Source organism: Labeo rohita, chromosome 14, assembly GCF_022985175.1.
Source record: "Labeo rohita strain BAU-BD-2019 chromosome 14, IGBB_LRoh.1.0, whole genome shotgun sequence".
NCBI classification, from domain to species: Eukaryota; Metazoa; Chordata; class Actinopteri; order Cypriniformes; family Cyprinidae; genus Labeo; species Labeo rohita.
In genome coordinates this window covers 9,883,647-9,900,611 of record NC_066882.1, presented here as the reverse complement: position 1 = coordinate 9,900,611, position 16,965 = coordinate 9,883,647, and the positions used below count along the sequence as shown (strand labels likewise).

Here is a 16,965-nt window from a genome sequence, read left to right as displayed (position 1 = left end):
TGTAGTTAACTAATGAACCTTATTGTGAAGTTACCAAAATATTATATTAAAAATAAAAATAATAATGTTACAATTCATATAAAATACATTCAGATATGAATACTTAAACATATATTAATTTTATTTTGAATAGTTTAATCATCATATCTTTTTAATCATTATTTAACAAGCAAAAGTTTATACCTATCAGTGTTATTTTAGTATAATTTTATACTTCAATAGTGTTTATTATAATTTTAAATTACCTTTTATGTTTATATTTTCAGTTTTCATTATATTGCTGCATTAAGTTTTAGTAATTTTACACTTTTTTACACTCATTTTTATTAGTTGAACTAACTACATGAGTTAACATGAACTAAGAATGAACAATACTTACAGCATTTATTAATCTTAATGTTAATTTCAGCATTTACTAATGCGTTATACAATGAACAACTATTTTTTTTTACTAACATTAATAAAGATTAATAAATAGTGTAATAAATGTATTGTTTATTGTTCATGTTAGGTAATGCATCAACTAATGTTAACAAATGACAGCTTATTGTAAAGTGTTACCAATATTTCAATATAGCTTTAGCTTCAGTTTGTTTTTAGTGCCTCAGCTTGTTTTCCTTTAGTTGCAAAATCAAAATTTCCTAATGTCTGAAGTTTTTCATGTCTAATAAAATGTTTAAACTACCTATACCTTATAAATCAAATAGTCTATTTTATTTTTTGTCAGTGTAAAGCAAGATGTGCCATGTTTACTGAGTGCAGTACTTACCATCAAGCAGTTATTAAATCACAATATGGAGATTACTAATCATTTAGTATTGAATCATCCATTTCATATTCTCAAATAAATATACTTCAGTATGCTTTCACATTTAATTATCTTGTTATTGGGTGGTTGTAAATACAGCATGCTATATTTGTCATAATATGTATTGAGTATTTAAGGGTAATTAGCTCATATGAATTATGAGGCTGAATAAATAGCAGACACAACACATCAGCATCCTCATCAGACCAGTTTAGCACTAACTCAACACACTTCGGCACGTCCTGTCGTGAATCATTTTTACGGTGTAGCCTGGTCACGCTGAATATTGATTTACCAGCATCATTACATTATAATACTGCTGTGTACTAAACCATTCAGCGAATAAATTTCCCATCCTACGCTAGGTGCTTACATAGCTTTCTGTACACAGCTATATTTGTAAACACATTTCACACAAAGAGAGGACGTGGAAATGAAAAATAGAGTCTCAGGTTTTTAAATCAATCTCAGTAGACCTGTTGACTATCCTGGGCGCCCCCTGTCAAGGTGGATTCACCATGTACCCAGTTAACCCTGGTCTTTACTCCAGCAGAGAGAAAGGATTATGCCGCCTGGCTGCCAGGAACTCAGTGGTTTTGTTTATGCCTTCTAGTCCTGCAGGTGGACCTTCTAGAGCTCCCTAGGAGATGTTAAACTGATCTCATATGCCTGCCTGAGCTTCATTCAGGTCATAGGATTAAGAGCCCAACCCCAAAGGTCTGGTAGAAACTAAGAGGTGTTTAAAAAATATTCTCGTCGCATGGTGTTCTGGCCAGGGGTGAAATTGTTCTTCTTATTTTCAACCTTGTGAAATTGGAATTTGTGACCGGAGATGTCTCAGTCCAGCCCTTGAAGAGTAAAATCAAATATTCGTTATGCTCTTTCTGTTAAATACACGTTTATTCGCTCTTTTTGACAATCACTGCACATTCGCAGGGTTCACAGGTTCTTGCCTTTTCATATTTCTGTTTATTGCAATCTCGTCAGCCTTTCATCACGGCAGGTTCTGCCTTCCTTTGCAGCTTAAATGATTAAACCGTGCATTTGTTTTTGTTTATGTGTTTTATCTGAGCAGCTTTTCCTGTTCCACCACACATATCGAACAACTGCTTTCCCTGGAACCTTTTACACACACCGTTTCTTCGTGTGCGTTGCTTAGACTCACTTGAGCGAGAGAGAGACTCATCCTTGGGGATTTGGACAAATCTGTTTTTTTGTTTTTTCGTGTGTTTTTTTTTCCGTTACTGGTTAAAGTGCAATTACAGTGGCGGCTGAGTGCTCTCATCACCATTAATCCCTGGCAATTAATATGCATATATTCATTTAACATACTGGCAACTTTCTAAAAGTGAGATTAATGCACTGCTGGTGAGTCGCATTGTGATGGGCCTTATCTCGTTTCAGCACATTTCACTAAGAGTTTGTAGCTGAGTGGAGACAGAGAGCAGTGTATCAAACAGACTAGACCTCCGACCACTGTGGAGCATGGAGAAGCTACATGTGTGTGTGGAGAAGCTACACGCAGGCCAGCGTTTGTAATACAGTTGGGGTGTAGAAAATGTTCAGCGCTCCGCAGAATGGGATTTGAGTTTTTGAATGAGTACACCTGATAAACTCATAATGGATCTCCATCTGAGCATGTGATTTCCATTAGATTCTCTGAATTATTTTAGCAGAACAGATACAAAATAATCAGCTCATCCTGAATAAAATCCTGGATGATGAACTGATAATTATGTTCATGTTATGGCCGATAACCGATAAATGACTGAAATGTTTCAGGTGACTGTGAAGACTTGGAGTAATGGCTGTTGAAAATTCAGCACAGGAATAAAGTGCATTTTAAAATGTATTAAAATAGAATAAAACATTTAAATTGCAGTAATATGTAAAAATATTCCTGTTTTACTGTAGTTGTGATCAAATAAATGCAGACTGAATAGTAGTGTAAACTGAGCATTATAGGCATTATAAAATTAGACATTATACCAGTATATGTACACTTGAATACAAAAATGGATATATTTGCTAAGGATTTGCATGTTTCATTTTGCACAGTACATCTATTGTTGTATATTTGTACTGTATTTTTTTTTTTTAATAAATGCTACTTCTTTTGATTTTTGGTTTTATAATGCAAGAACCTGTGTTCTAAGCATATTCATGTGTAAAATTGCATTTCCACAGGTCTCTCTCTGGCCGTATCGTGGGTGGTGTGTGGTGGTTCTTCACTCTGATCATCATCTCCTCATACACAGCCAACCTAGCTGCTTTTCTCACAGTGGAGAGGATGGTGTCACCCATCGAAAGTGCAGAGGATCTGGCCAAACAGACTGAGATTGCTTATGGGACTCTAGATGCCGGCTCCACCAAAGAATTCTTCAGGGTAAGAGGAGCCATTAAGTGTTTACCTAAAAAAAAAAAAAAGTATGTGCACTAAGTGCAAATAGCCTGTCTTGTTGGCAGAGGCTATTTACACTAACTCCACCCACCACAGTGTGACTGGGGTAGTCGACATTACAAAAGACGACTGTCGAACATCAGTTCCAGTGGCATAGATGGCAAAGCACATGCTGCAGTCTTTTCAACGCGATCAACCCGAGTTCAAATCCGTCTTTGCCAGACTTTTTTCTCCCTTTTCACATCCCATGTCATATTAGAAAGCCATTTATTATCAATAAAAATAGAGGAAACAATCAAAAAGTTGAAAATAAATTATTGTGTAGGGTTACACTCTCAAAAATAAAGGTGCTTCATGATGCCTTTCTGTTTCACAGTTATTTCTGTTTCAGATTAGAAAAAGGTAAGAAAGAGATGGTTCTTTAAAGAGCATTTGACCGAATGTTTTTTTTGTGGTACCAAAAATGGTTCTTCTATGGCATCGTTTGAAGAACCTTTTAAAGCAGCTTTATTTTTAAGAGTGTAGGGTAGGTGTAGGGAGTGCTTTATTGTCACAGTAATGTGGCATCCATTTAATAATATGAATTAAAATTGTAATTTACACTCAATATGTTATTATTGCATACTCTTTTATAATGTACTGCAATACCGAGGTGCAGCTAACTGCCACTATTTGCAATAAGTAGTATAAATAGAAAAAATACTGCTATTTTAATGTAGTGTAGATAGAATTTATAGCTATTTGCACTTAGTGTCATTAGCATATCATTAAAAAATACTGCTATTTTCACTTAGTGTAAGTATAATCCATTGCTATTTGCGCTTAGTGCTATAAAAATTCTATAGTAAGTAGCAAAGTAACGCAGTCTGTGACGGACACATCGTTAACAGCTGGTCTATGTGGTAATATAGTAAACCGCTCACCTATCATTCATCGACCTCAAATATATCTTTTCATCTGAAAAATGTATGTACATGGTCACTCAATCTAATGTTAACCTAGAAAAACGTGTTTATTCAAGTGTTTGTGTGAAGTGTGGAAGCTGAACAGTAATGCACTCACGGGATGACAGATGGAGGCATCTGTGCAGTCACTTAAAATACTCCGTCATTTTTTGTCATACAGATAAAAGTAATACATCTTTCAAATCTGTAAGACTCTACGTTTATTTGTGTGCACTCACAATAACAACGAAACATTGCACTTTTGTAAAATAATTAAAGCACACAATGCACTTTCTGCCGTCTTTGTCTCTGTGAACTTGAGCGTGAAACTTCGAAACTCTGTGTATACTTGCCATACAGATGTGAAAAATATGTCTATAGAGAGTGAAATGTCTACTTTCAAATTAACCAATTTAAGCAGAAAACAAATATTCTCAGATAATGTAATCCGTATGATACATACAGGCACATCACTACTACGGAGATAACGAGTCACTGTCACAGACTTCATCTCTTAAGCCAAAAACAAAGAAAGCGCTAGTTTATCAATACATTATTAAAACTTTAATGCAGCCTTCTTGCTGTTTTTCCCTAACACATACATAATTATTATATCTGCCGGTGCGCTGTGGCAAGCTTTTTGCATGGCAAGAGTGCATATTAGGCTATGTACGCAATTAAAGGCTGATTATTATGATTTATATGGTTTATTAGTAAAATGAACTTAAAATGAATGACTACTAGTCGATCAGAAAAATTTTTAGTCGAGGACAGCCCTAATAATAGCACTTAGTGCAAATAGCCACTGCCATTTAGTCAAAAATATTATTTACTGTTGAAAAATAGCTTCTACATATGCAGGTTATCACTTTTTACATGTGCATAATACTTCATTTTCTATCCTCTTTTAGAGGTCAAAGATTGCAGTCTTTGAAAAGATGTGGTCCTATATGAAGTCTGCAGACCCCTCAGTGTTTGTGAAAACCACAGATGAAGGAGTTATACGGGTGAGGAAATCCAAAGGGAAGTACGCCTACCTGCTGGAGTCCACCATGAATGAGTACATCGAGCAGCGCAAACCCTGTGACACTATGAAGGTCGGAGGAAACCTGGACTCCAAAGGCTACGGCATCGCCACCCCCAAAGGATCCCCTCTCAGGTAAAGCCAGCTGTCCACTATATGCTAACTGTATGGATTTAACCATTATGAAAATAACTTCTTATAGTGGTTTTAGTTGTGGTAGAGGCTGCATACAGTACTAAAGGGGTTATGGGGTATTTCATATTGCATTTCGCAAACTTGCAAGGTACTAGGTTATGAAGGACACAGCAGACTAATGCAATCTGGCGTACTTTACTGAATCTGTACAGCATTACTCAATCACTGCAGTCCTGACACCTAAATCAGCTTTTTAAAATGCCAAGTGCACTTGAGTTCACTCTAGTCTATATGTGCTCTTCTCCATTATTTGATGAATTTTTGCTGACACGAGTTTTGCTGAGTTAAGACACATTCTATAATAAGCTTAATTTACATAGAAAAACAACGCATTTGTGCTGAGAATGTCTTACTCACTGCGCAGCGCCCAAAACACATTTAGCATCTGGATTGTGGGTGGTTTATGAATAAGATGCACATTTTTTGGCTGTTTAGTGAACTTGGTTAATGGTTGTGACTTCATTAAATAAGTCAAAGGCGAGGGTGGAAGTACTGTACTAAGCAGCCTCTGCTATAACAGAACATGCTGTTGTGTGGGTGTACAAACTTGTGTGTGGAGCTGTTCAAAATCCCGCCCGTACCTCATGTTGCTTGAAGGGGTTTTCAGCACACTCCACCAGAAGTGCTTGCATAAGAAACGGTAGGAAAATGATGCGCCCTCTTCACAAGCTCTTTAGGAAACACGTGCGTTCGCCGTCCTTTCATTAAACAGCAGCGTCGCTCGGCAGAGCCCATTGAGATAGCGCAGACATTATTCACGACAGGCTCTTTGAAGCTATAGGTTTACCGAATGCTAATTTCAGTCCTCCTTCATTACGAATTACGAAAGCGTTCTCCTCACGGAGTGACTTGCGCATGAGAGAAATTGGGCAATCAGTTGTTATTCTTATGCAAGCCACTTCTGAAGATGAATGTCGACATTAACACGCTTATTTTATATTCTCTGCAATATAAGGTGAACAGTTGTTATTTCAATTGTATGCTGCCATCATTAACGTCACATTTATTGTGCTTGAACGTACCCATCTGACTAATACACCATGGCCCACATGATATTACATTCATTGCAGTGCAAAGGGCCTCGCAAGGGCAATTTGGAGCTGTTGAAATAACCTCAATAACTCCATCTCTCTCTAATAAGATAAGCTCCTTGGGGATACGACCTCATAGCAATTGTACAGTCATTTTTTGGGTCACCTTATAGCAAAGCGAACAGGGGGAGAGCGTGGATGGAGTGGGAGAGAGACATCGGATACAAGATGTAAATGACTGACTTCCATCTTGCCACCTAGGACAGGACTCAAATTAAATTCAATACTAGCTAGCCATTACTGTGACAGCAAGAGTGAAAGAGGCTTGGAAATGAATTCATAAATGTGTTTTTCTGTCTGGTGAATTACCAGCTGTGCGGTGTGTATCTGATTTTGTGAGAGAGCGACTCGCATACTGACTCGTGTTTACATGCACCGGTATATGCTATATGGGCATCTACTGCGTGATTTTTGCTCTCTCTGTCAAAATTGGTAGACACTGAGAATCGTATATGTCAACATGTAGATTGGGTATGATTTGCTTGACTAACCATGTGGTGCAGTTGTCAAAATGTACCATAATTTTCCATGTATCTTTACTGAATTTTGGCTGCATTTACACTGTCAGTCTACTTTCATTTTTATTTAAACAGCATGACAACAAAATAGAATGTGAGATCGGTGCATTAGCCATTGCAATGTAAATTGCAAGCTTTAATGACACTGTGATCAGAGCCTTTAATAACAGATCACTATCTGATTTGTTATGGTCTACTAGTCTCATCATGCTTTAATGAACAATTTCTTAACTTAAGAAGATGTTAATTGAGCTTCTGAACTTGTTTTACTTTTTACTTCACTTTGTGTTTTATAGGTTAATTTACCGACTGAAGAAGTAATCAGTTGTTTCGGTGCATTTCGACAGCTGTTCCGCATTTTCCTTGTCTTATCTCCGACTGATACCTTAAATCGGTTTGTTTTGCAGTCTAGATGCGACAGTCTTAAAGATTGATGTGTGTGCCCTTTTATCTCTATCCATCTGTGCCCATTCTCTGAGCTTAGTCAATAAAATCATCTCACCCAAAGCACTGCCACCTCCTAAAGCAAATGCTCATCAAACTGAATGTAGCTGTTTGTTCCTCATTCCTGAGACACTCTCTGACTTCTTTCTGTCTGATACTTCTGGGATTAGAAAGAATTCCTGGGTTTTATCAAGCCAGAGAATCACGCTCCTACACACGCAGAACCACAGACGGCATTTGCTCGCAACGCAGATCGCCAGCCGGTTACATGGGTTGCGAGGAGATGTACGTGCGTGCCTGTGAACTGTATGGGTGTTCAAGACCTGAGGATGAAAGAGTAGATGAAAAGAGATGAAAAGATAGACACTTTAGATGTGGTTCCTCATATCAGTCATGTGAAGCAGGGGAATTAATATCAAAAATTAAATTTTTGTCATCATCTACTAGCATGTCAGCCAAATCCTTTATAATGGTACTGCTTCTTCAAAGCAAACACAACTTTAGTATAATGTTCATGCTGCTCCTCTCCTTTTAAAACATTGAAACTAAATGGTGACCAAGCTCCAAAAATGACAAAAAATCACCATAAATGTAGCCCATACGACGTGCATCCAATAAATTATTCATTCAAGAATGTTGTGCTAGTTTACTGCAACAATGGTGGTGAACTTGACATACTTTTGAAAATCCAGCATTTAGTTGATCCTGATAAATGCGCATACTGGTTCATTTTTAAACACAGCGGCTGTCTTCGTCTATAAGGAGGTTAGGCTTTGTTTTTACACAGACTGTTAATGCAACACATGTCTCGTGGAAATTCTGTCCAACCAAAAACATTTTGTGTGCCTTATGCATGAGAAATTCAGTCAACAGTCCAATGCTTCAGGTTCTAGAGCGCATTCAGTTACACTTTATTTTGACTACAAGTTACTTTGAAACTGTGTGTCAACTAACTCTCATTAGAGTAATAGCAGAAGATAGTACTAGACTGTAAGGCTAGGGTTAGTAGATATAATATACATATATATATATATATATATATATATATATATTGTGCCATTTAAATACATATAAAACAAACAGTGTATATAGATCAGGGATGCAACAATACAATTAGCCCATGGTTCAATACATACACTCTTAAAAATAAAGGTGCTTCCCAATGCCATAGAAGAACCTTTTTGTCTAAATGGTTCGAATAAAGAACCTTTAACATCTGAAGAACCTTTCTGTTTCAAAAAAAGGTTTGTGGCAAATAAGGTTCTTCAGATTATAAAAAGGTAAGCAAGAAATGGTTCTTTAAAGAACATTTCACTAAATGGTTCTTTGTGCAACCAAAAATGGATCTTCCATTGCTTGAAGAACCTTTTGAAGCACCTTTATTTTTAAGAGTGTACCTTGGTTTTTTAACCACGTTTTTGGTTCGGTTCTGATAGTTTGACAGTTTTTAGAGTCTGACAGTACAATGCCAATATAACATTATTTCTTCTTCAGACATTGTTCTTTACATAAAATAAGTATCAGCTGACCAAATTTGGTTTTTGACCACTGAAAATGAGTAATAATTAGTAATCTGGACATGGAGCCTCATTGAGATCCCCATATCTCTGGGATTAAACAATATAGGGCCTTGAAATTTAAGTATATTAACAATTAGAATCTAATGTCATATTGTGATATCTTTAATACTTCTTGAGTTATAGGTTATAAGTTCACTGCAGTTGTTAAGGAAGGAAACAAGATACCATCTCTAGTTTCAACATTATTTGTTCTTCAGACATTCCTCTGTACAAGTATCATATTTTTGCAAACTGACCCACATTTTGATTTTTGACCACTGAAAATGTGTACATTTTGATTTTTGACCAACTGAAAATGGACCGAAAGGAAAGTTTGTTAAGACATTTTAAAAATTTACTTTTAAAGCTTTTTGAGCCAAACTAAAAATTTTTTTTTTGAATGGTCACCATTGGCACCTAATGCAACAAAGATTGCTAAAGTCAACAGATTTTACTAACAGAACTACCAATTTCTGTGTAAAAGCAACATTATGATGTTGCCATCTTTCTAAAGTCATTTTTACCCACCTGTAATTTGGCTCTGAATCTCAAGTGAAAACATATTCCTTGCAATTTGAAAAATATTCCTTCATGACATTTAATATTTCAGCATTCATCACTATACATACTTTTCTTTCTTCAGAAAAAAATATTAGCAAAATCAAAAATTGGAGCTGGGGAAGTTTCACAGAAATGCACAGAAATTATTTAACCGCAAAACCGAAAAAATGCAATTCACAAACATGTACTGAAACCATGTACGTCGTACTGAAAAGTTCAATACTATATTGAGAATTGTGGCATCCCTAATATATATGAATGACAATTTATATGTTAACTTGTTTATTAACTTCTTAAAATCCACACTAACAAGAAACTATGCTAGTTTTGAGAGCTGTAGTTCAAACCATTTGCACAAATGAGATTTGTGACAATGCACAACTTTTAAAGACTTGGAATATATGCACAGTCATACAGTATAAATATGGTACTTCTTGTATTTAAAAAGTCCTTGGTCACCCTTCGCTTTCATTGTGTGCATGAACATTATCCTTTTGTATCTGACAGAACAAAGAACGAATGCATTTGGTCTTAGGGTGAGTTTTTACTTAGGTTGAACTATCCCTTTAAGAATTCATCTAATGTCTCCAGGCTGTTATTTTAGATTCACATTGTTACATTCACCAAAAAGCAAAAGCCAAAAGCAGACAGTAAACATTGAGGACATCTAAGGACATCTTTTTTTCTCCTTCTCTATCTAAGAAGTAGTCTTGTTCCTGGCTTTATAAAACCTGTCTTTCACAAAGGCCACTAACAAAAGCATTGTTTTCCATTAAAACACATGTTAACATACTTTATATACAGACTCTGGGCAAAACCACTGCGAATGCCATGCATTTAACATTCCAACCTACATAAAGCAGTGGCTGTTGTGTTCAAACCAGTCTGAGTCTGTTCTCCCATCACGCTGTCTCTGAAATGGTTTATCTGGGCTGACACTGACCAAAATATTATTTCGTTATCGTTTCAAGAAACCCAGTAAACCTGGCAGTGTTAAAACTGAATGAACAAGGCCTGTTGGACAAATTGAAAAACAAATGGTGGTACGACAAGGGAGAGTGTGGCAGCGGAGGAGGTGATTCCAAGGTCAGCCCCAATGTGACAAACCCAGCGGGTAAAACCACCACTACCATGGGGGGGTAACCGGCAACTCACGCCGACCAAACACTCTAGACCAAAACAATCTGGCCTAAACTGAGCTTACTACTAACATGTTTTATGTCTTATTAACAAACAGCAAGTGCATCTTGATCAAATTTTGGCGATAATAGCCGACCACGTTCACTTTATTCCAGGTGGAGTGTTTGCGGTCTGCCGGTTACCCAAAGTGATATAATAATACACATCTTGCAGCAGGGAGCAAGGAAGCATCGCTAGATGGAGTATTAACCCATATCACTTTTACAATGAACTACCAACATGTTTCTGATATGTGTGCAGTCAATTAAGAAAAAGAAACAGAACAGTTGAGTTGATATTGATGGGTATGTGTTTAATGTGTGCTGAATAACATAAAATAACATAGATAATGTTATTTATGTTATTTTCCTGGTTGAAGAATCCCAGTTAACCTAGCGGTGTTGAAACTCAGTGAGCAAGCCGTCTTAGACAAACTGAAAAACAAATGGTGGTACGATAAGGGGGAGTGTGGAAGCAAGGACTCCGGAAGAAAGGTCAGTTCACATATTTGGTCCTGCTCTGTTCCCTTCAGTTTAGTCCTCTCAGTACCCTTCCAGAAGGTTCAGTTAGGAATCTGGATATGGGCGGCTCTTACTCTCTCTCCTGAGTTGTATTCTTTCATTTGGGCTGGCAAGAGGACAAATGTGGTAGTGCAATCTGCTTTTTTGCAGATTGAAAAATTTATTTTAGTCAGTATTGTGTGAAAACATGTTATGCTGATTTGGTGCTAAAGAAACATAACATCAATGTTAAAAATAGTTGTGATGCTTAATATTATTATTTTTTTTATTTGCAAATTTTCAACAAAGCATTGAAGAGTTTTATACAACTGCAAAATTGTAATTTTTTTTTCTCCCACATTACCTCTTTCTGCCAAAATGAATCAAAATATACAAAAAATATTTTGAAATATAATAATAAACATAATAAATAACATACAAAATAAGTAAATTAATAAACTTTAGCATACTGTACACATTTGAAAATGTACATATCCACAAATAAAATAAAATTGCTGATTCATATATAGAAAGGATAGAAAGAATTAGAATTAAATTGAACAAATTTAGTTTGAAGAATAGAAAATTCAAAGTAACTTTGTTCACAGTATATTTTTTTCATAATATTTATTTTTAAATAATTTTAAATTTAAATTTAATTTTAGATTGTACTTTTTACCCCTTTCCACCAGAATGAATTAAAATATACATAAAAATAAAATAATAAACATAAGAATTATAAATAACATACAAAATAAGTAAATAAATAAACTTTAGAATATTGCATATATTTAAAACTGAACATGTCCATAAAATAAAATGTAAATAAAATAACGTTAAATTAAATTAAGTCTACTTATATATATATACAAATAAAATAGATTTTTTGGTAATATTTATTTTTAAAATAGATTTTGTGTAATATTTATTTGTATTAAAAAAAAATAAAAAAATAAAAAACATAAGGCTTCATACAATTGCAAGATTGTAATTTTCTTTTTTTTAATTTTGACCCCTTTCCACCAAAATGAATTAAAATATAATATAATATAAAGAGTTTATTTGCAAAAACAGGTTTTTAACTATTTTCAAAAATCATGTTTTTTCAATGTGCATTCCAATTAATCTCAGTCAAACTGCACTTGGGTTATAAGTAAAAAAAACTAAAAAAAAATACCGCTAACTAACACAATAAAATGCAGTAAAAACATGATAACATCATAAAAAAAACTTGAATTTTGAAAATGTAAAAGAAAAAAAAAATTGTTTATTTAAAATACTAATTTTTGTAACATTATAAAAAAGTCTTTACTGTCACTTCTATGATAAGTTTAATGCATCCTTGTTGTAAAAATATATTTATTTCTTAAGAAAAATTATTTAAACTGAAGCAATTCAGAACATTTCCAACCATTATGTACTGTCATACATTACAGACTTTAGGTGTATGTTTATAACAGATGTAGATATTTTGGCAGCATGATTAAATATCATGTGTATTCCAGATTGTAGTATTTTTGGATGCTGACAGTTTCCATTTACCTTTTTATATATGTAATTTTATATTAATTCAAGTGTAAATAATAGTACGTCTAGCTCCAGGGGCCCTGAAAGAGAAAGGCCATTATTATAGTCTGGATGACTCACTGTATGATACACTCACTTTGTTTAAAATAGCCTGGTGGTCTGAATGGAGCTCTGGAGAGAGACTGGTCATATTGCTCTGATCATCTGTAAGAGTCAAGCCTCCCTTGTGGTCCTCAGCCTCTGTGTTCTCCCTCCTGTCTGCCCTTGGAGTGTGCATGTATTTGGATGCAAACCCAGTGGACAGCTGTCTGTGCTGTCATAGGCCCCGACCGCCACGCACACCCCCACCGCACCAAACCCACCTGCATGGCACACACAGACGACACAACACCTCCCTTATGTGCCTTTCTTAGGGAACCGGTTCCACACCAATTCAGCTCCTTAGACTGTTATTATATCACCTTTAATTGCAAATCCAAATCTTTTTAGATACATGACCTGGGCTGCATGGGTGCCAACCACTAATATAGTCTTTTGCAGCTGTGATACTGTATGTGATTGTTTAGTAGCTTGAAAATTGCTAACTAGCAGGTTAAATGAGTGTTAGTGCATGAATGCATGCTCCTAATTTTAATTCCTAAATGACAAATTGTGGCATATCTGGACATGCATTTAATCTGTTAGTTACCAGTCATTTTTATATTATTATTAAATGAATATGACTTATTTTATAAAATATTAATTTAAATTGCATTAACATTTGTAAGTATTAGTAAATATTATAATCATATTTACACAATCATATGAATATACACAATACACACAAATATATTGTGTAAGCAAAAACTTATTTTGCATGCGATTAATCACGATTAATTATTTGACAGCACTGGTATTTAATAATAGTAGTTACATAATTTAGCGTAATTGGATGTTTAATAATGGATATTGCTTTATGAAAATCAAAAACATCTATATTCATGATATTTTATACTCAGAAGTCAGGTAGGAGCAGGAAACATTTTAATCAAATTATTATAGTGCTACATTTGGTGCCACCGTAATTTCTGCACTTGCAACATTGTTAGCTTTTATGTATATGTAAATGTATATCTATATGTTTAGATGTTTGGATGAATGCATAAACGTGTATATGTGATATGTATAGGAGTGCGTCTATTGTCTTTGTCCCTGTAAATCTGTTAATATTTTATGCAGTGACTCTCATCTAAGACATTTTCCTTCTTCTTTAGGACAAGACCAGTGCTCTTAGCCTCAGCAATGTGGCTGGGGTCTTCTACATTCTGATCGGTGGTCTGGGTCTGGCCATGCTGGTGGCCCTGGTGGAGTTCTGCTACAAGTCCAGAACAGAGTCCCGCAGAATGAAGGTGTCTGCGCGGGCCGCTCAGGCCTTTCACTGCACCGCCTTAGACAGCAGCTACACTGAGCTGCAGAGTTACGGCCTGTACGGTGCCGACACTGTTAAGATATAAAGCACTCTGGGGTAGGATCCTCGAGTACTGCGGAGAACTAGGCCACATCCTGCCCACGTAGCAGCCTAACCTGCCCCCATCTAACCGTCGTCAGATTCAAAGCTTCTGCTCCCCACTTTCAATATCATTCCTTTCTCCTCACCTCTTCTTTTTCTGTCTCTCTTCCATTTTTATTTTAAAGGGGTCATATGATGTTTCTAAAAAAACATTGTTTTGTGTATTTAGTGTAATGCCATGCGTTTACGCAGTTTAAGGTTTAAAAAAAAACATTATTTTCCACATCCTGTACATTATTGTTGCTCCTCTCTGCCCCGCCTTTCTGAAATGCGTCGATTTTATACAAAGCTCATCATTCTGGTCATTGCCAATAGCCTTGTGGTTAGTGCGCAGACATATAGAACAACTGTGTTCGTGGCGACCCGAGTTCAAATCCCATCTCTGCCAATCCCCTCTCTCCGCCCAGTACTTTCCTGTCATCTCTCTACCGTCCTATCCATTAAAGGCACAAAAAAACCAAAAATATATGAATAAAAAAAAAGCTCATCGTTCTGAAAAGTGTGGTGTGCGCTGATTAGCCAGCTATCAGTATGTTGTGATTGGCCGAATACCTCAAGCGTATGACGGAAATGTTATGCCCCTTACCATGTTGTGATGCCGTGTCCCGGTGGGACGAGACAAAAACAATATTATAAACCCATTATAATTGAGGCATTTGTTGCATCCAGTGGAGATATAATTACTGATTATAATGACTTATATTGTCTTCTTACACGTTGCGTCGCACCACGCCATGCTGTGGCGCTTAAACATAAAAAATGTCTGCATTTGTGATCGTAGAAACGACAAACAACAAGCTCTACACTGCTCAAAACTCGCATTCACTGTAAAAAAAATAGTTGTTTCAACTTAAAATAATTTGTTACCCCATTCACTTAGTTTCAGTTGTCATTTAAATTAACATTAAGTAACTTACAATTTCATGTTGACTAAACTAAAATTTTTAAGTCAGCGGGGTTACAAATTAACAAGTTGAAACAGGTTCAACTCTCCCAGGTTCAGGAAACAGTCCTCTGAAAAATGCACTCCACACACTCAAACATTGGTGTTGTACTGTTCTGGAACAGTGTTGTAAATATAACTTAACCACTGATTTCTAGTTGTGTACTCAATTGGAAGGCCAATCAAAGTAGTTTCGCTTTCGCAACGAAACACACAGCATCTGTAGCGACAGCCTATAGTAGAAGGAATACCTCCGTGACATGTTCCCATTCGTTTGCATTTTCTTTATAGATTTATTAACACAATGTAACAAACAAATGCATGATTTAAACAATTAAAAACGTGATAAAAGGTCAATAGAAAGTAAGCACTCCCACTACTCACCCCCTCTCTACTGACCAAATACAAAAATCACAATACAAAATAAAAGAAACATTTTCAGTACTTACAGCGTCTCCACAACATGACAGCAACTGCAAACAATATTACAGCGAGAATAAAAGTTACACCTTCTTTCTTTACATATGCATTTGGGTGGTGTTATGCAACTCATCCCACACAGTGACGTAGACATGTGGAGCGTGTTTGAATGAGCCGTTTTAGGAAGGCGTGGCTGAGTCTTAACTTTTATAAAGAATATCTAATCTTTGCAACTCTACAGATCTTATATATGCACAAATAGCTTGTAACACGCCAAAGACAAAGGAAAACATGAAATCGCATCATATGACCCCTTTAATAGTAGGGCTGTCAAAAATTTACATTAAAAAATATTTAATTATAAAATAAATATAGTTAATGTGATTATTTAATAATGTTAATTAAAATATATTTGCTGAGAAATATCCCCAAATGTAATAAATTATTTAAAGAGATAGTTAACCCAAAAAATGAAAATTCTGTCATTAATTACTCACCCTCATGTCGTTCCAAACCCGTAAGACCTTCATTGATCTTTGGAACGCAAAATAAGATATTTTTGATGAAATCCGAGAGCTTACTTTTTGTGCGCAAAGAAAACAAAAATAAGACTTTATTCAGCAATTTCTTATCTACTGATATCACATGGACTATTTTAACGATGTCCTTACTACCTTTCTGGCCCTTGAATGTGGTGGTTGCGTTGCTGTCTATGCAGGGTCAGAAAGCTCTCAGATTTCATCAAAAATATCTTAATTTGTGTTCTAAAGATGAACAAAGGTCTTAAAGGTCTGGAACGACATGAGGGTGAGTAATTAATAACAGAATTTTCATTTTTGGGGTGAACTATCCCTTTAATTTAATCGACAGTATTTTAATATTGCTTTAATTTGAATTCTAACTAATTATTTTTATAGTAATATTTAAAAAATGTTTTTTATTTTATTTTATAATTTGTTTTTTAATTGTTAGTGTATGTAAACATGAAAACTACATCTTGACAGCCCTATTTAATACTCCTAATTTAATCTCTCATTTCTTTCTCTTCCTCTAATTCCTGCTCCCTCAGTTTCCCGCTGTCCGCTAGCCGCTCTGTCCATAGACTAGAGCTTTGTTTATACACATCGTGTCTCTGTTCATTCATGAAACAGAGCAAGTGTTCCCCGGAGACACTGCAGGTCTCTGTTTTCAACCATGACTCCAAAAATAGTCCGTCTAGACTCATGATTATGGATCAGTCAGCTCGTGTGCTCCTTTATACAATAAGATCCATGTCAGATTTTACCTAATGTACTTTTACTA

General features: G+C 35.5%; 1 protein-coding gene across 2 annotated transcripts in view; it reads left to right on the top strand.

The window, feature by feature from the left end:
• Positions 1–16,965, top strand: part of gria1a (glutamate receptor, ionotropic, AMPA 1a) — an 86,397-nt gene that overhangs the window by 63,896 nt on the left and 5,536 nt on the right. Inside the window, exons 12-15 of one of the 2 annotated variants that reach the window (XM_051127452.1) lie at positions 2,996–3,194; positions 5,065–5,312; positions 11,104–11,218; positions 14,005–14,139. In XM_051127452.1, the coding sequence (XP_050983409.1) occupies positions 2,996–3,194; positions 5,065–5,312; positions 11,104–11,218; positions 14,005–14,139 (697 nt within the window). Of the gene's footprint in view, positions 1–2,995; positions 3,195–5,064; positions 5,313–10,516; positions 10,632–11,103; positions 11,219–14,004; positions 14,140–16,965 lie in introns of both variants that reach the window. The other variant, XM_051127451.1, reaches the window with a different exon arrangement.